This window comes from Rutidosis leptorrhynchoides, chromosome 6 (assembly GCF_046630445.1).
Source record: "Rutidosis leptorrhynchoides isolate AG116_Rl617_1_P2 chromosome 6, CSIRO_AGI_Rlap_v1, whole genome shotgun sequence".
Classification (NCBI taxonomy): Eukaryota; Viridiplantae; Streptophyta; class Magnoliopsida; order Asterales; family Asteraceae; genus Rutidosis; species Rutidosis leptorrhynchoides.
Genome location: NC_092338.1, coordinates 308331715 through 308349375, shown reverse-complemented (window position 1 = coordinate 308349375; position 17661 = coordinate 308331715). Strand labels below are relative to the sequence as shown.

Sequence of the window (17661 nt, the reverse complement as noted above, 5' to 3'; positions counted from 1 at the left end):
TGAGACCACCATTTACTCTCTACGACCCTAACCAGGCCTATCAGTACACCTATCACCAACCATGGAACCCGACCGATGACATGAACTGGAACCCCTATCCAGATTGATATAGTTCCGTTGGTGCTTTTATGTAAGTTTAACATTTTTTTATTATGTTGTACTAATATTTCATATTTGATTTGAAAATGGGATGTTAAGTCTCATTTCAAATTACCATGCATGTTTATATTTGTATTGTATGTATTTTATTTCATATACACAACAGGGTAAAACAGCGCATTTTCAAAGACTGGCATTAAGTTCAGCAAAAGCTACTAATTTTGACGACAAAACGAAAAACAAATGTGATGTAACAACAAGACGGAATGAACAAATGATGTGCACCATTTATCAATCAGCAAACAAACGCCAATATGTTTGGAAACTTTGGTAAAATTTAATCATTTTTCTACGCTAATCACCCTCAATAATTTAAATTGTTACTGATTTCTTGCAAATGAGGGCATTGCAAGATCTTAAGTGTGGGAAGGAATTAAATTCTTTCGGATTTTTAAAATTTTAACTTATACACTTGGTTACCATTAAAAATACTAGTAACGCAGTAGTTGTATTAGAATCTAGTGCTCTCTGATAATAAAGAACAGCCCTAGTCTTATATACTGACTACCCAATTCTAGTAAAATTTTTCAAAATTTTCAAATAAATGAATTCAAAATCATGTTTATACATATTTATAAACGATAAAACTAGGTGTTAACACCGAAATTATTGTTACCTCAGAAAAGACATAAATTGAGAAACAACCCAAAATGTTAGAATTCATTTAAAATGGAATAGAGGACAATAAAAAGGCAAAGAAAGGAAAATAAAAGCCAAGTGTGGGAAAAATTTACCAAGTTATTTAAATCATATATCACATATTTTTGTACAAATAACTGAAGATACTTTTGTTTTGGACAAAATTAACCATTTTACCCGGTAAATTGTAATATATTTGAAAGAAAAGATGGATCTACACGATGAATCAATTCCATCATTAAAATGAAGTAAAGTCTTCCGAAAAAGAAACGCGCTTCTTGATTTAGGTCAGGAAGTTGTCATCCAAACCAGTTGTAGAGTCTACGAAAAACCTTGAAAAGTTTTCTCGAAAATCAGCTAAAAATCCACGGACCTCAGCATCAAACAGGGTCGCCAAGTGGTCAGACTTATCCTAACCATGAGAGGATCTGTCTCGTAAAATGGGGAGGGCGCCGTGCAAATTAGCTTGATAAGACTAATGAATCAGATCCCCAGAAAGGATAATCTCCTTAAAAGATCAAAAATCAGCTTTTAAGACTGATATTACTCAATCCTTGAGATTGACTTTTAAAGATTGAGAATTCAAACTCATGGAATTCGATGATATCTAAACTCGAGCTTGAACGATAAAATATTTTGATCAAATTACAAACCGATTTGTTTTCTGAAAACTCATTTTTAATGCGTTCATTACCATTGAACGTAAAATCCTAGGAATTCACCTGAAATTCATTAGATCACCTGAACCAAATCGGGTGTCAACCGTAAGAACGGTGGTTGCATAGCATGGTCAAAGACAGGACCTTGTGCCAGACTAAAAAAACTATAGGGCGAGCTTTACTATTGCTCCTACAAAGGATAGTAATTGCATCCGACACGTTATAGACCATAATCAGAAGCATGTCACGGGACATTGCCTTAACAGTTGCTTGTTCAACGCTTTCCTTTACAACCGGATGGTAGTTTACCGAAAGGTAATATACGGAGCAAGTATACTGGACGTGTTGCTTTCCTAATACAAGGTTAGCAAGTGGGTGACACAAAACCGCAAGTTTCGAGCTAAAATTTTAAATATGAAACCCAACAAACCCACAAAAACAATTTGCAAACACCGGTGAAGGGTTATTCCGGAAAACTAATCTAGGGTAAAAGCTAGATTTAATTTTCAAAAGATCAAATGTTTTCATAAAGATCCAATTTTCTAAAGGATCTAAATTTTCATAGTCATGTGGGACTGTAAACCACAACGTTACTATCATTGTTTATACCGCCGTATAGAAATCACTGATGTATAAAGTGTGAAAAATAAAAGAAGTGATTCTAGTATTTTTATTTTCAAGACTATATTGCTTGAGGACAAGCAACGCTCAAGTGTGGGAATATTTGATAATGCTAAAAACGAACATATATTTCATAGCATTATCCCTCAAGAAAGACAAACTTTTGGTTGCAATTGTTCTATTTACAAGTGATATTCGTTTAAATAATAAAAGGTGAAGACAAAAGACAGATTCGACGAATTGAAGACGCAAACGACCAAAAAGCTCAAAAGTTCAAAGTACAATCAAAGTGGTTCAAATTATTGATGAGAAACGTCTCAAAATTACAAGAGTACAAGAAGCAAAACGCAAAATACAAGATATTAAATTGTACGCAAGGACGTTCGAAAATTCGGAACCGGGACCAAAGTCAACTTTCAACGCACGACGCAACGGAGCAAAAATTACAAGTCAACTATGTACATAAATATAATATAATATATAAATAATTCTTAAAATTATTTATATATTATATATATTTATTTAAAACCGTCGGCATGAAGCAAACAACAATATGTGAGCTGGAAAAGCAGCCCATGCTATCGCATGGCCTGGAAGAGCAATTTTCATGCGGTCGCATGACCCCAATTGTCAGGCCACATCTATAAATTTCGCGTGTTTTGGCTGAACAAAAACACATCTTTTTCTTTCTCTATCTCTCACGTATATATATATATATATATATATATATATATATATATATATATATATATATATATATATATATATATATATATATATATATATATATATATATATATATATTATAATCTTAATTTTAATTTTAATTTTAATAATAAGGGTATGTTAGCGAGTGTTGTAAGGGTGTAAGTCGAAATTCTGTCCGTGTAATGCTACGCTATTATTAATCATTGTAAGTTATGTTCAACCTTTTTAAATTAATGTCTCGTAGCTAAGTTATTATTATGCTTATTTAAGACGAAGTAATCGTGATGTTGGGCTAAAATATTAAAGATTGGGTAATTGAGTTTTGTACCATAATTGGGGTTTGGACAAAAGAACGTCACTTGTGAAAATTAGACTATGGGCTATTAATGGGCTTTATATTTGTTTAATTAAATGATAGTTTGTAAATTTAATATAAAGATTTACAATTGGACGTACCTATAAATAACCATATACACTCGATCGGACACGATGGGCGGGATATTTATAAGTACTAATAATCATTCATTTAACCGGACACGGGAATGGATTAATAGTCAATGGACTTATTAAAACAGGGGTGAATTATATACAAGGACACTTGGCCTAATTATAGTTTAAGTCCCCAATTAGTTGGAATATTTGACTTCGGATATAAGGATAATTTGACGAGGACACTCGCACTTTATATTTATGACTGATGGACTGTTATGGATAAAAACCAGACGGACATATTGAATAATCCAGGACAAAGGACAATTAACCCATGGGAATAAACTAAAATCAACACGTCAAACATCATAATTACGGAAGTTTAAATAAGCATAATTCCTTTATTTCGTATTTAATTGCACTTTTAATTATCGCACTTTTATTTACTGTCATTTCATATTTAATTGAACTTTTAATTATCGCACTTTTATTTACTGTCATTTCATATTTAATTTCACTTTTAATTATCGCACTTTTATTTACTGTCATTTCATATTTAATTGCACTTTTAATTATCGTACTTTTTAATTATCGCAATTTTATTTTATCGCACTTTAATTTATCGCACTTTAATTATTGTCATTTACTTTACATTTTAAATTAAGTCTTTTATATATTTAAGATTTTACATTAGGTTTTAACTGCGACTTAAGTTTTAAAATCGACAAACCGGTCATTAAACGGTAAAAACCCCCCCTTTTATAATAATAATACTACTTATATTTATATATATATTTATTTACAAATATAGTTTTAAAAATATAGCGTTAAACTTGGCGAGTTCCCTGTGGACTAACCGGACTTACTAAAAACTACACTACTGTACGATTAGGTACACTGCCTATAAGTGTTGTAGCAAGGTTTAGGTATATTGACTCTATAAATAAATAAATAACTTGTGTAAAATTATATCGTATTTAATAGTATTTCGTAGCAAAAATACTACTATTTTGTACCCCTTCGCTTTAACATCAGATACTACTTATATCATTCAGGTGACCAACGGAAAACTATTGCGGGCCGAAAATTTTATCAGAGGGTGTACGTTGAACTTTTTAGGTAAAAAGTTTGAAATTGACTTGATACTTATAGAACTAGGGAGCTCAAAACCTATTCGTTAGGAAGAAAATGTTTCCCCACAAATATGTATTGGTTATCGTGAGCTAAATAATTTCCGGTTAAGGACCGATATCCTTTCCCCCGTATCAATGACCTCCTGATCAATTACAAGGATTCCGTGTGTATTCCAAAATTGACCTCCATTCGAGTTATCATCAATTAAGGGTTAAGGGAGAAGATGTCTCCAAAACCGTTGCGATAGATATGAATTTCTTTAGTGTCGTTCAGTAGCTAAGGCTCTGTCCGTATTCATGGATCTTATGAATCGCGTATGTAAACTTATCTAGACAAATCCGTCATCTTATTCAAAGGTAAAGACTTAACCTATTCAATTCAAGCGAAGAAGAAAACGAACAACGTCTCCGTCCTACGCTCAAACTCTTAAGAAAAGAGCAACTCTATGCCGAATTCTCTAAGTGAGAATTTTAGTTAAATGAAGTCCAAATTCTAAACCATGTTGTTAGTGGTTGAGGTATTAAAGTAGATATCGCAAAAATCAAAGTCATGCGTAATCGGAAAACACTCACGACTCCGACTTGTATTCGTAAAGTCTTAGATCTCGCCGATTATTACCGAAGATTCGTTCCCAACTTTCCTCGTATTACTCGACCTTTAACCTCGTTAACTCACTAAGGGAAAATTTAAACCTCTCCGTGTCCGAACCTTGAACGTGATTATTCACACCAACCTTACTAGCCAAATTCGGGTAGCACAATGGGATTCAAATATGAAAATATTTCTACGTGAACGCCTGAAAGGCATCCTCTCCAGACTCAAAATTCAAGGAAACTGAAATTCGTTATTTTTCTTGACGAATTGAAGTACTTTACTATGGACCCTATCAATCTTCTCACCACCACGTACCACACTACATAACTCTATTATTTCACTATTACCGTCTGATATTGCTGGAACCCAAAATAACACGCAACCCAAGGATACCCCTTTCTTCTTTGACTTATCGTCCTTATGCTTCTGATATACGGCCAACTACTACTCAATTCCGAACTATACATCTACGCATACTATCTCATTCCCACCAAGTCTCAACATTTGGCCACAAGCTGCGCGATATGAGTTCATCGAGGTGAAAACTCATCCTATTCTAAATTCTTATTTCACTCCCATCTTTTTCGCTCGTACTTCCGTATAAGGAAATCTTTTATCAAAATTCTCAATGGAGAGAGAGACTCTTCACGTATTACTAGTATTCGCCACGCGGGTGAGTAGCCCTGACGAACGTTTTCCGTAGCCGATAAGAAACTTGTTCCAACAAACATTTTCGAGCCCTAACTAACTTGTTCAAACATATCTTAAAGAATTCTATTCCAACACGGTGTACCATTGTCGACTATCTCGGATCACAATGCTCGTTTCACTTCTAGACTTACAAAAAGCCTCGGGACCACGTTTAAACATGGGTGCCGCGTATCCCCCACAAACCGACAAACAAAGCAAATGTACGATTCGAACCTTGGAAAACCATAATGCGAGTTTGTATTATCAACTACAAATTACTTGGGAAAAGTCCTTGCCTTTAACCGAATTCTCTTACAACGATAGTTATCACACGAGTATTAATGCCGCACCTATTTGAAACTTTATATGGCCGCAAATGTCATTCTCCTTTTCGTTAGGCCAAAGTGGGTGACAAGCAAATCACCGGATCCGAACTCATTCAGAAAATAACCGTTAAGGTCGTTCAAGTCCGAGAAGGGCTCAAGACGGCCCGTAGTCGCCAAAGGAGCTATGCCAATGTTAGACGTAAACCTCTCGGATTCCAAGTGAGTGACCGTGTAATATTGAAAAACCGCACCTTGGAAGGGTGTAAACCGTTTTGGGAAAACGAAGGTAGTTGAATCTGCGATATTGATCCTTTCAAAATCTTGGGGTGTACTGGACCCGCTACATACAGTTTAGATCTTCTGACTCAATTAGGTTTCCCGTCAATCCTACATTCCATGTATCAAACTTTGAGAAGTGTCATGCGGGACAGGAACTTGTTATTTCTTTTAGATGAGCTTACTATCGATGACAAACTCCGCTTCATGGGAGAACCGGTTGAAATTATGGATCGTAAAACCAAACCTTAAGACAACGTAAAATCCCGACTGTCAAAATTCGTGGGAATGCCCAAGGACGTATTTTCACTTATTCGTAGAATTGACAACGCAAGGTCTCGAGAAAGAGACATCGACTATTACTTCCAACTAAATTTTGGGACGAAATTTCTTTTAAGGTGTGGGTAATGTAACATCCCGCATTTTTACGTTAAATTATTTTAACGTCTGTCTTTTTATTTTAATAACATCTTTCGTATCTAGATTCGTATCCTCCGTTGGTTAATGTTCTTAATATTTTCGTTTTTGAATTATAACATCTCCCGTTTACTCTCGTGTATTTCAAAATAATTCATTTGGTTAACTCACGCACCCGCATCTGAACTCGAGGGACTAATTTCGTCATTTGATCAAAGATGTGACTAGTTGGACTAGTCAACATCCACCACCACCATTCATTTCATTCATCACCTCCCATCTTTCTCTACCACTTTCACTTTTACTCTCAAACACCCATTTCACTAAATCATCATTTATTTTGAATCTAGCAAGCACCAACTAAAACAAACTACATATTTGGAATCCTTGCATCTTCCTCTTTAATTCTATACCAACTTCATCTATTTTGGGTAACTTTCTAAAAACACTGGATTTTATGTTCTTGATATTTTTGACTTATAAAAGTGTTAATTAGTATCTATGGCTCAAGTCTAACATGAATATGTGTTTGGTTTGCTCGATTTGTTGTTTTGAGTAACTAGCTTGAATATGAAAAATGGATGTGCTTAATCTTGAATTTTGTATGATTAAATGTTGTTTAAATGTTAAAGTTCATGTATTAAATGTGTTACTAGCATCATTAGCTTCAATTTGATGTGTAGGTTGATTTAGAAAAGCTTCATTTACAAAATAGTTGAATTCATGATTTTGGTTAGGGTTTGATGAGCTTTAAAATGAACTTTTGATGCATTGAATGCTTGTTAATGTTGTTAGTAAGTGTTTAGTTACAATGTATGTTTAATTACCTTCGAAATGGCATATCGTATATGTAAATTGAATTCCCGAATCATAAAAAGCGTTTTACGAACTTGAAACTTCAATGATGAACTTTTAACGATCATTCGATGAGGATTTGGTCATTTAAATGATGTAATTGTTTGATGATATTGATTAGTTGTATTCCTCATCAAAATACCTTTCCAACAATATAAGATACATGTTTTAAGTGTTTTCGGTTCACAATTTGTGTTTGTTTGAGTTTTGGTTCGAGACTTGTGAAATTTCAGTTTCAACAACCTGTAGTTCATTGGGACGCCGTCCCATATCTTGGACATCGTCCTGTCTTTCACATCTGGACGCCGTCCAGCCATTTTGGACGCCGTCCAGATGAACTACCAAGGGCTGTTTCGTTTGGTCGTTTACCGTTTAATTCTAACTATGCTACGCACCTCCGATTAACATGTAACTTATTCTAACATGCTTATATATGATTAAAAACCTCAGAAAAATAGTTCAGGACCCAACCCGAATGTGTTGACTTTGACTTGACCAAAGTCGACTTTTGTTTAAACTTAACCAAATACTTATGCAATCATCCTAACATGCTTTTATATTTGAATCATGCATGAAACTTGGCAACGTGATTCACATGCTATATGTAATCGAGTCGTAACGAGCCATAGGACTAATTGAACAACTTTGACCCATCGTGTTTACCGTTATTGATACAACCTACTTGTTTAGGTCAAGACTAGCAATTGTCCTTGCACACGTTTACTTGTGAAGTACTTTATTACTCGTGCACTCAAGGTGAGATCATAGTCCCACTTTTACTCTTTTAAACTTACATTGGGATGAGAAAACATAAACGTTTCATTTTACAAAGTGAACACAAGTATGAAAACAAACATTCTACATACGAGTTAGAACAAAATCCTCAATTCGATTATCATTAGTTACACTTGTCGGGTGTAAGCGAGAACTTATGTTGTATAGCCATATGGGTTTGACAAACCCTCATTCGGACGGTTCGCTACCGTTACTTCAGATGAAATATATTTTCGAAAAATAGTGTATGTTCTAACACTATTATGATGGGGTTCTATGGAAGGAAAGTTAAGCCTTGATAATTGGGTGCTCGTGATAACAATTTTTGGAATGGTTTACTATTATTGAAATGTTATAAATCTTGTGGTTCATTTTACTTACTCACTTACTTACTTAAACCTATGATTTCACCAACGTTTTCATTGACAGATTTCTATATTTTTCTCAGGTCTTTGAACGATATGTGATACATGCTTCCGCTCATTATTTTGATACTTGCATTGGATATCGAGTATATATGCATACATGGAGCGTCTTTTGACTTTATTTTAAACTGTGTCGCATAGGTTTCATTTGTACTTATAACATTGTAACATAACTTGTGGTTGAACTATTCTTGTAAACTTGAAACAATCTTTACATTTGAAATGAATGCGACATATTTTTGGTCAAACATTATTTTAAAGACTTATGACCACGTAACGGGACCTAAGTAGACGGCGCCGTCAATGACGATTTTGTCGGGTCGCTAAAGTTAGCTCCATCCGAAATTCGTGAAATGATGTCACATATTCAGGAGTGGTTAGATTGTGGGTTTATCAGACCGAGTTCTTCACCTTGGGGTGCTCCTGTGTTATTCGTAAAGAAGAAAGATGTGACACTCTATATGTGTATTGATTATCGTGAGTAAAACAAGAGAACAGTGAAGAACAAGTACCCTTTACCGAAAGTCAAAGATCTATTTGATCAGCTAGACCATCTAGTTTACCCCACCATCCACCATCCATCCATTCATCCATTTCGGGAGAAAAAGACGTGACAAACGGGTTGCATCAACTATGCTATTTGTATGGATTATGTGCACATGGGTATTGTCGACATTGATTTGTGTAGCTTGGCTATCGACTATGATTTGTGTAGCTGGGCGAGAGGTCAACTATGATTTTTGTAGTTGGGTTCAAGTGTTACTATTCGTGTAGTATAGTTTGAATAACGCATCCTTTGCGCCCAGATTACTATGTGAGGGAGTTAGTAACATGAACTATTAGTAAACTCTACCCCGATCAGCTAGTAGTTGTAGGCCCGTACAAGCCGCCAATCCTTTTGTTACCATATTGGTTGTTTCATTTCTGTATCATGCAATTGTATTTAGCTTGATGCTAGATGCCTATAACTGTTAGGATGTTTCCATTCACTTAGCTTTGTGCTAACCCCCACATCCCTTGAAGGTTAGGCGATGTAAAGCTGGGATTTTTAGGAGAAGCTTGTTTGGTAGATATGTTTGACATAGCTAACTCTGATGCAATACGGTTTTAATTACCAAAGTTTTTGTGATAACGTAACACCTGGATTACTGTTATAACTTACGCTTGAGCTGATTACTTATTTATGGTTTGTAATATATTATATGTTTTCGCTGTGATTATATTTACAAAAAAATAATTGCTGGTGTTATACAAATTTTCCAAAATACATACAAAAATTACTCCTCTCGTCCCAACATTATTGTCTGAGTTAACTTAGGATTTAAGATATTTTGTGATTTGTCTATTATGCCCTTGGTTGAATGAGTTATTTTAAGTAAATGAATTTAATATAAAGAATAATTAGTAAATTTGTTTGTATATTAATTGTTACATTTTAAATTCTAAAAAGGGTTTAATTGAAAATTAAGAAATTTTTATTGTATTCAAGGTAAGGGACAATATTTTGGAGACAAATAAATATAATAAGATAGACATTTATTTTGGAATGGATGGAGTATTAAAATATTTTCGATCGTCAAGAGCAGGTGACTCGGATTGCACCATGATGGATCTGCCCTTGCTCACTCATCAATATGAAAATTAAGGTACATCGAATGCAACGAAGGATAAGTTATTTGCTCTAGTATTAACGGTATTAAGAGGGTCGGCTCATTAACTTTAAAGACTCCTATTAAAAATAAAAAAATGATCGCATATGATTTAAGCTCGAAATTAAAAATGAATGAGAATTGATGATTTGAGTTTGGATTATCTGCTACTTGTCGTCGGAAAGAAATAAGAGGGAAAATGTAAAAAGGGCGCGATGTATTGGCGCCTCTTTTTCTGTACGAAAAAGCAGACAACACTTGCCGACGACGTGTCCTTGGTAAGTTTTTTTTCAAAAACTCGACGAAATTCTAATCAGAAAAGTTTGACTTTTGTCGTTTAGTGCAATGTTTTTTTAATGACGAAATTTTATTAAACAACCACCTCGCTAGCGAGACACTAGGGAGGGGCGCAAAAACCAAAAATTACAAAGGCTTAATTAGCCAATCGGTTCAAGAAATACAATATTTTCCTCTATCCTTACACCAATTATAAGAGTACAATCGAATTAAATCATATAACTCTTGTTTCTTCATCTTGCCCGAATGGAAGAGGAACGCATTCCGATATCTCCAAAGAATCCAAGATAAAGCCGCGAATATGGCATATAATCTCATCTTCTGTCTCGAAGAACCAGTCCATCCTTGATGCCAACTTAACCATTCGAGCTAATTTTCAAAAGAAGGGATAGGAATGTCAACCCAAATCCTAACCATTCTCCATATCTCCAAAGCAATCTCACATGAAAAAAGAGTATGATGCAACGACTCCACGCGATACGAACATAAAGGGCACCTAATGTCATTAATCTCCAAACCACGGGCCGACAAATTAAGACAAGAAGGTAACCTATCTAAAGTGGTTCTCCAAATAATAACATTTACCTTACGCGGCAAAGATTTCTCCCATTTTATCTGAATATCACCTCTATGAAGAACTTGTTTATCAATAAAACCACGAGTGAGCCCAACTTTAAAAACACCATCATTACTAATCGACCACATCCAAGTATCCTTTGAATTTGATAATGTTGATCACCTGTATCATCTAATAAATGCAACATATGAGAAGATGAACGAGTACCATTAGGGTTACGCGACCAACTGCACATCCAATTCCCTTCCACTAACGGATCATCAAGTTTACAATCTTTTTTATTTTCTAAATGAAAAAGTCTTAGATACTTGTCTTTGAAAACAATACCATCTTTCCATTTATCATTCCAAAAACAAATAGACTTACCGTCAACAACTCTAATACGAAACACATCATTTGGAAAAATACCTTTATCAATGAGATCATTATACGTACCAATAATTGACAACCATATCCCGGGACCCTTCACATGAATATCGTTTAACTTTGCATCTTGCCCTTGTATAGAAGTAACAACCTTCATCCAAAACGCATCCGACCCATTTCGAAGACGCCAAAGCCATTTACATAAGAGAGCTTGATTGAAAGAACACATACTTCCAACATTCAAACCACCCATGTCAAACGGATCCATAATAGAATTCCATCGAACCCAATGCAACTTTTTAGTATTTTCCGTACTCCCAAAAAAAACGCAGCTCTAATGCCTTCTATCTCTTTGATAATAGTCTTTGAACATTTAAAAATAGATAAGTAATAAATTCCGAGACTATCTAAAACCGCTTTGACCAACGTTAATCTTCCACCAATTGAGAGCATGTTTGCCTTCCAACCCGCTAATCTCTTTTTGAATTTATCAACCAACATCTTCCAAAATTCAACTGGATTCATGTTAACTCCAATAGGAACCCCCAAATAAGTAAATGGGAAAATACCCTTTGAGCAGCCCAAGACATTAGCGAAATCATTTAGCTCGACTTCACTGACTCCTACTCCAAAAATATTAGATTTCGATACATTAATTTTTAAACCTAAAAAAGTAAAAAAAATCGTTAAATACGATAATGGTGTTCATTAAACTATCTTCGTTACATTCGCTTATAATCACCGTATCATTCACATAAAAGAGGTGCGAAATATTTATCGGTGGGGAGCCAACTTTCGCACCATCAATAAGACCTTCCATAATTTTATCGCGAATTAAAATGTGAAGCCGCTCCATAATAATGAGGAAAAGAAACGGGCTCATCGGGTCGCCTTGACGTAACCCTCTTTGAATCTCGAATTCATTAATAGGACTCCCATTAACGAGAATAGAGGTACGTGCGTTATAGAGACACATCGAAATCCAATTTCTCCATCTTTCACCAAAACCCAACACCTGAAACATATAAGCAAGAAAATTCCAAGAAACTGTATCATATGTCTTTTCGAAGTCAACTTTCAGGATTAGTAGTTTCTTTTTCATCTTCTTGCACCAATCAATCGTCTCCGATAAAATTAACGGTCCGACAAGAATCTGACGGCCTGCAATAAAAGCCGACTGTTCCAAATCAATAACCGAACCGATAACCTTGGCTAACCGGTTAGCCAAAATTTTCACAATAATTTTGTACTGGATTCCTACAAGAGAAATCGGGCGATAATCTTTAGTGCGTCGCCAAAAACGTCGTCAGGAAATCACCTTTATTTTTGTAGTGATAACAATAAACTACTCTGTAATATTTATGAACTCATTATCTGTAAACTAGCTACATTCAAAATCTTTGTTTAAATAATATTATGTAGTTCACTACTATATATATATATATATATATATATATATATATATATATATATATATATATATATATATATATAATAGATGCATTATTATCTATATCTTCTATATATCTATAAGAATTGAGTCCTAGAAAATTAAGTATGATGTATTAAATAGACTTTCACCCCTCCTTAAATTTATTAGTGGTAAAAAAGTTAAAATATGATTTACCCATTTTATTTATTATGGTAGTAAATTTATTTACTACCCATTGTGATAAATTTAATTACGCTTTTATTTATTTACTATTATATATAACTTATAACGATTCACTTTATTATTACACCGTATTAACTTACCTTAGACATTTTTACTCTCGGAGTGTTAAAGTATAGAATTTTTTTGTTATATACGTATTACATATTATATATATGCTAGCATTTCATTTTATGAAATTGATGGGTGAGTATTCAAAAAACATGTTTAACTAACAACATAAATTGATGTAATAAATGTATTTACCTCATCAAATAAACTACGGAGTATCAATTACCTAATAGTAATATATTGAGTTCTAGCTCATTAAATTAATTTGATGTATTTACGCTGTACCACCGGAAGAAAGAATTTGACCGGAATATATGACCTGCAACATTCATGTCATTCATGCCACAAGTATTTCTCATTAATACTGCCCATCAGTTAGGAACACCAACCACCTCTTTCCTTAACACCAGCCTCTTAATTACTCTAACTGACACCCTTTTCATATCCCTTCTTATGCTCTTAACGTTTGTTGGTTCCTATAAATTGCTATACCAACACCAAACATCAAACATAAAAACCTACCTTTCTTCAAATTCAGATGGCACAATCTATTCAATCCCCAAGAACACAAGTTGACGAGAAACTCTATGTGCATCTTGACGAATTTCAGGAAGGCAAGGATGCCCAAGTCATGATCATGGTATGTCACCGATGAGATACACATACTGCGTATGGCTAATACCATTATAATAGTATGTACATCTAATGTGTCTTTAGCCAACTTCTATCAATTAAGTGGTGTACCCTCTATAATCTTACTCTTTGATGCAGATCAATCACAATTGTTTTGTAGCCAAAATGGAATAGCAAAGCATCACTCTATGCAGCTTTGTTTTGAAAATCACTCAATTATGTACTAATGTAGCATGTTTCAATACCTATAATTGTTTACTTATAATGTCCTTATATACATAGTGTTGTCAAATATACAGACAACATCACTCTTAATTAGCAGACATTTTTCCATTTTACGACATCACTTGCGGTATAATTTGCTAAATCGATAATGTTTCAATTTCTTATATTTTTAAGGTTTTATTTACGCTTCCAACTACTCTATTGCTTGATCATTTTAACAAACACTTTTATCTTTAATACTCCGTAGGTGATAGTTCATATAAGACATATTGATACGTACACATTTTTTTTCCATTAAGCATGTTATGACTTGATATATATGAACTTTATTGAAGAATAATGATGCTGATAGTTGATATTAGTTATTCAAGAATGATGCAGTTCATAATTGATATTAAGAATCAGATAATTGTAACCTCACATGTTAGACACATGAAAAACTATAAAGAAAGTTTTTACCCACTGTTAGTAACATGGACCATTTCTACATGTGTTACAAAATGAGAAGTCATAATCACTTTTTCTTTTTAAGTTTTTCTCAAGCGTTCAACAATTTCATTACAACTACATATAATTGTGACTATCGGAACATATGTCAAGCCGTGCAACGCATATTATCAACTATCGGAATATGGGTCAAGCCGTGCAACGCACGGGCATTGCCCACTAGTATTTTATAATTCATGACCTCTTTAAAATTTAAAGACTTGTTCGTTGCACAATTTCTACATGCGTCGAAGATGTCTCCAGGTACTAAAGTAATTTTGTCTGATGTGTATTGACATATGCCTACATCATTAATGTTTGTTCAATCCAAAGGTTTATATTTAAGTTAACATTCATAATCAAGGGTTAAGATTTTTGTATGTCAAATTTTTGACAATTACAAAGTTATAAAATTTGTTACTATATACGAGAGAGAGATTTGTTAAAATGATATGATAATAGTATTATTCTACATGATTAATATTCCTTACATGTTACCATCCATTTGGCATTCTATTATCAGTTCGTAGTCCTACACATACGGAATACTACTTATCAATCATTACTTCACTAATTACTAGTAATTTACTAATAATAATAATAATATCATATGACCCACATTATCTATTTTCACTTAATCAGCACAATGTCTATATATATGCATGTACGTATATCTACAAAGTTAGTATAGAAACAGTTCATAAATAAAACATGGTTATCAAACATATTCTAGTGTTACTTTGTATCATCTTTCATCACTCATCATCAATGGTTACATATAACGTTGTAAATCTTGGAGCCATAAACAATGGTCAAGTCGACACGAAAGACGCGTTCTTGAAAGCGTGGAACTTGGCGTGTGCAGCAACTAGTCCTGCGATCATCAATGTGCCAACCGGTAACTACTTGATTGCTTCTGCAGTCTTATTCTCTGGCCAAACATGTAATAGCAATGCAATCACATTTAACATTTATGGTACGTTGGTGGCACCCTCGAGTTACAATGCTATTGGTAGTGACGGAGTTTGGATCAAGTTTCAACGAGTTAACAATCTAACCATAACCGGTGGAACCCTTGATGCCCAAGGTGCTACTCTATGGGCCTGCAAGTCATCTGGAAAGACATGTCCTTCAGGCGCTACGGTATGACATTACACTTATTAAAAAATGTAGTTTTACTTAAATTTCTCGTACTTATAACTGTGTGTAAATATAATAGCATCATAGTTTTGTACATAAAATTGTAAGGAATAAAAGTTCACACTTGTTGGTGTGTAAAAATTAGAATCATAAATATAATCATATTTAAAAATTGTTAAGTTAATTTTGTCACACAAGAATAATATGTTCACACTTCCTTTGTGTAAAGAAATGAGATGTAACAAATTTACTAACACTTTTAAATATCGATTTGTACACACCATTAAGTGTGAATATTTTTTTCTATGCGTGAAATTAAATTTTAATTATATTACACATTTATTAATGGAATAAGTTTACACACATTTATAAATGTGAAGAATTTAACAAAAAGTTCGTACAAAAATATGAGTGAACAAATGATAGATTTTTTATAGTGAGCGTTGAGTATTAAATCGTTCAACATTACATCAAATTATCGTGTTTGGTTGCAGAGCATTCTTTTACTCTACAATTTTGTTTTTATGTATGTCTTATACAGACACTTGGAATCTACCATTCACAAAATGTTGTGATCAGTAACTTAAGTTCATTAAACAGTCAAATGTTTCACATTATGCTCTATGCAAGCACCAACGTGAAAGTACAAGGGGTGAGCGTTTTAGCATCAGCACAAAGCCCGAACACAGATGGTATCCATTTACAGTTATCCACGAACGTCATCATCTTGAGCTCTAAGATCTCTACAGGGGATGATTGCATCTCGATAGGCCCAGGCAATTCTAATATCTGGATTGAGAACGTGGCATGCGGCCCCGGTCATGGCATAAGGTACATAAATTAGTTTTTGCAATGTGGTTACTAATGTATGCATATAAGTACTTGACTATCCCTCGTTGTCACCAATTGATTTTAGAGTATTTGGGAACTAATGGATTTACATGGTTTTTAGTTATTTAAGCTTATCGAGTATATACACATAATTAAAATTCTCAAAAAACATTTAATTTGTGACGCAGCATTGGAAGTCTCGGGTCAGCATTGGAAGAAGCTGGTGTCCAGAATGTAACAGTAAAAACAGCAACATTTACAGGAACACAAAATGGTGTACGGATAAAAACATGGGCGAAGCCTAGCAATGGGTTCGTGAAAGATGTTGTTTTTGAGCAAGTGACTATGGTGAACGTTAAAAACCCGATCATAATAGACCAATATTACTGTCCCGGCAGTAAGAATTGCCCAAAGGGTGAAGTTGCTGAAGTTAAAATAAGTAATGTGTTGTATGATGATATACATGGTACATCAGCTACTCAAGTGGCAGTAAAACTTAATTGTAGTACAATAAGTCCATGCAGTGGAATTAGCTTTGAGAATATCAACCTGGTATATAAGGGTCAACCAGCGATTTCGTCTTGCACTAATGCTGCTACTGCATCTGGATCACTTCAATCTACAAGCTGTATGTAGACGTCACGTTGAATATTTTAGGGATTGCGATTTGTACTGATGTGATTACTTTTTTTCATGCTTCCAGCATATAGATTAGGTTGTTTCAAAGATGGCGCAAATTGGAAGGGGAGTTTGGTTTAAATTCTCAGTGGCGTCGAAGATAGTTACTTTGTCCGAATTCATTAGCGGTATCAGTTTTTCACCACGACTTTTGTCCACTTTGTCGAATAGTGGAACCAACAAAATAGGAATAAAGAACTCAAGATCCATATGATGATCACTACATTTCATCTTGTGTATTTCATTCAGGGTCAGTTGTTGTTAGAGGCTTAGAGGTACTGATCCCTTTGTAATGTTGGAGTTCAATTTAAAAAGTATGAGCACTAAAAAGCATTTGAAATTTTCTATTT

The 17661-nt window shown here is 34.1% G+C and overlaps 1 protein-coding gene across 1 annotated transcript; it reads left to right on the top strand.

Moving 5' to 3' along the window:
- The first annotated feature begins 15373 nt into the window (after positions 1-15373).
- On the top strand, positions 15374-17269 carry LOC139853134 (polygalacturonase-like). Its single transcript, XM_071842511.1, has 3 exons — positions 15374-15805; positions 16344-16633; positions 16822-17269. The coding sequence occupies exons 1-3, from the start codon at positions 15374-15376 to the stop codon at positions 17267-17269; spliced, it is 1170 nt and encodes a 389-aa protein (XP_071698612.1).
- The last annotated feature ends 392 nt before the right edge of the window (positions 17270-17661 follow it).

Bases quoted from the DNA above. Each gene is read 5' to 3' on its own strand.
- LOC139853134 (XM_071842511.1), top strand. From the start codon at position 15,374: ATGGTTATCAAACATATTCTAGTGTTACTTTGTATCATCTTTCATCAC. The intron at 15,806-16,343 runs GTATGACATTAC...TGTCTTATACAG, and splicing joins CATGTCCTTCAGGCGCTACG to ACACTTGGAATCTACCATTC. The intron at 16,634-16,821 runs GTACATAAATTA...TTTGTGACGCAG, and splicing joins GGCCCCGGTCATGGCATAAG to CATTGGAAGTCTCGGGTCAG.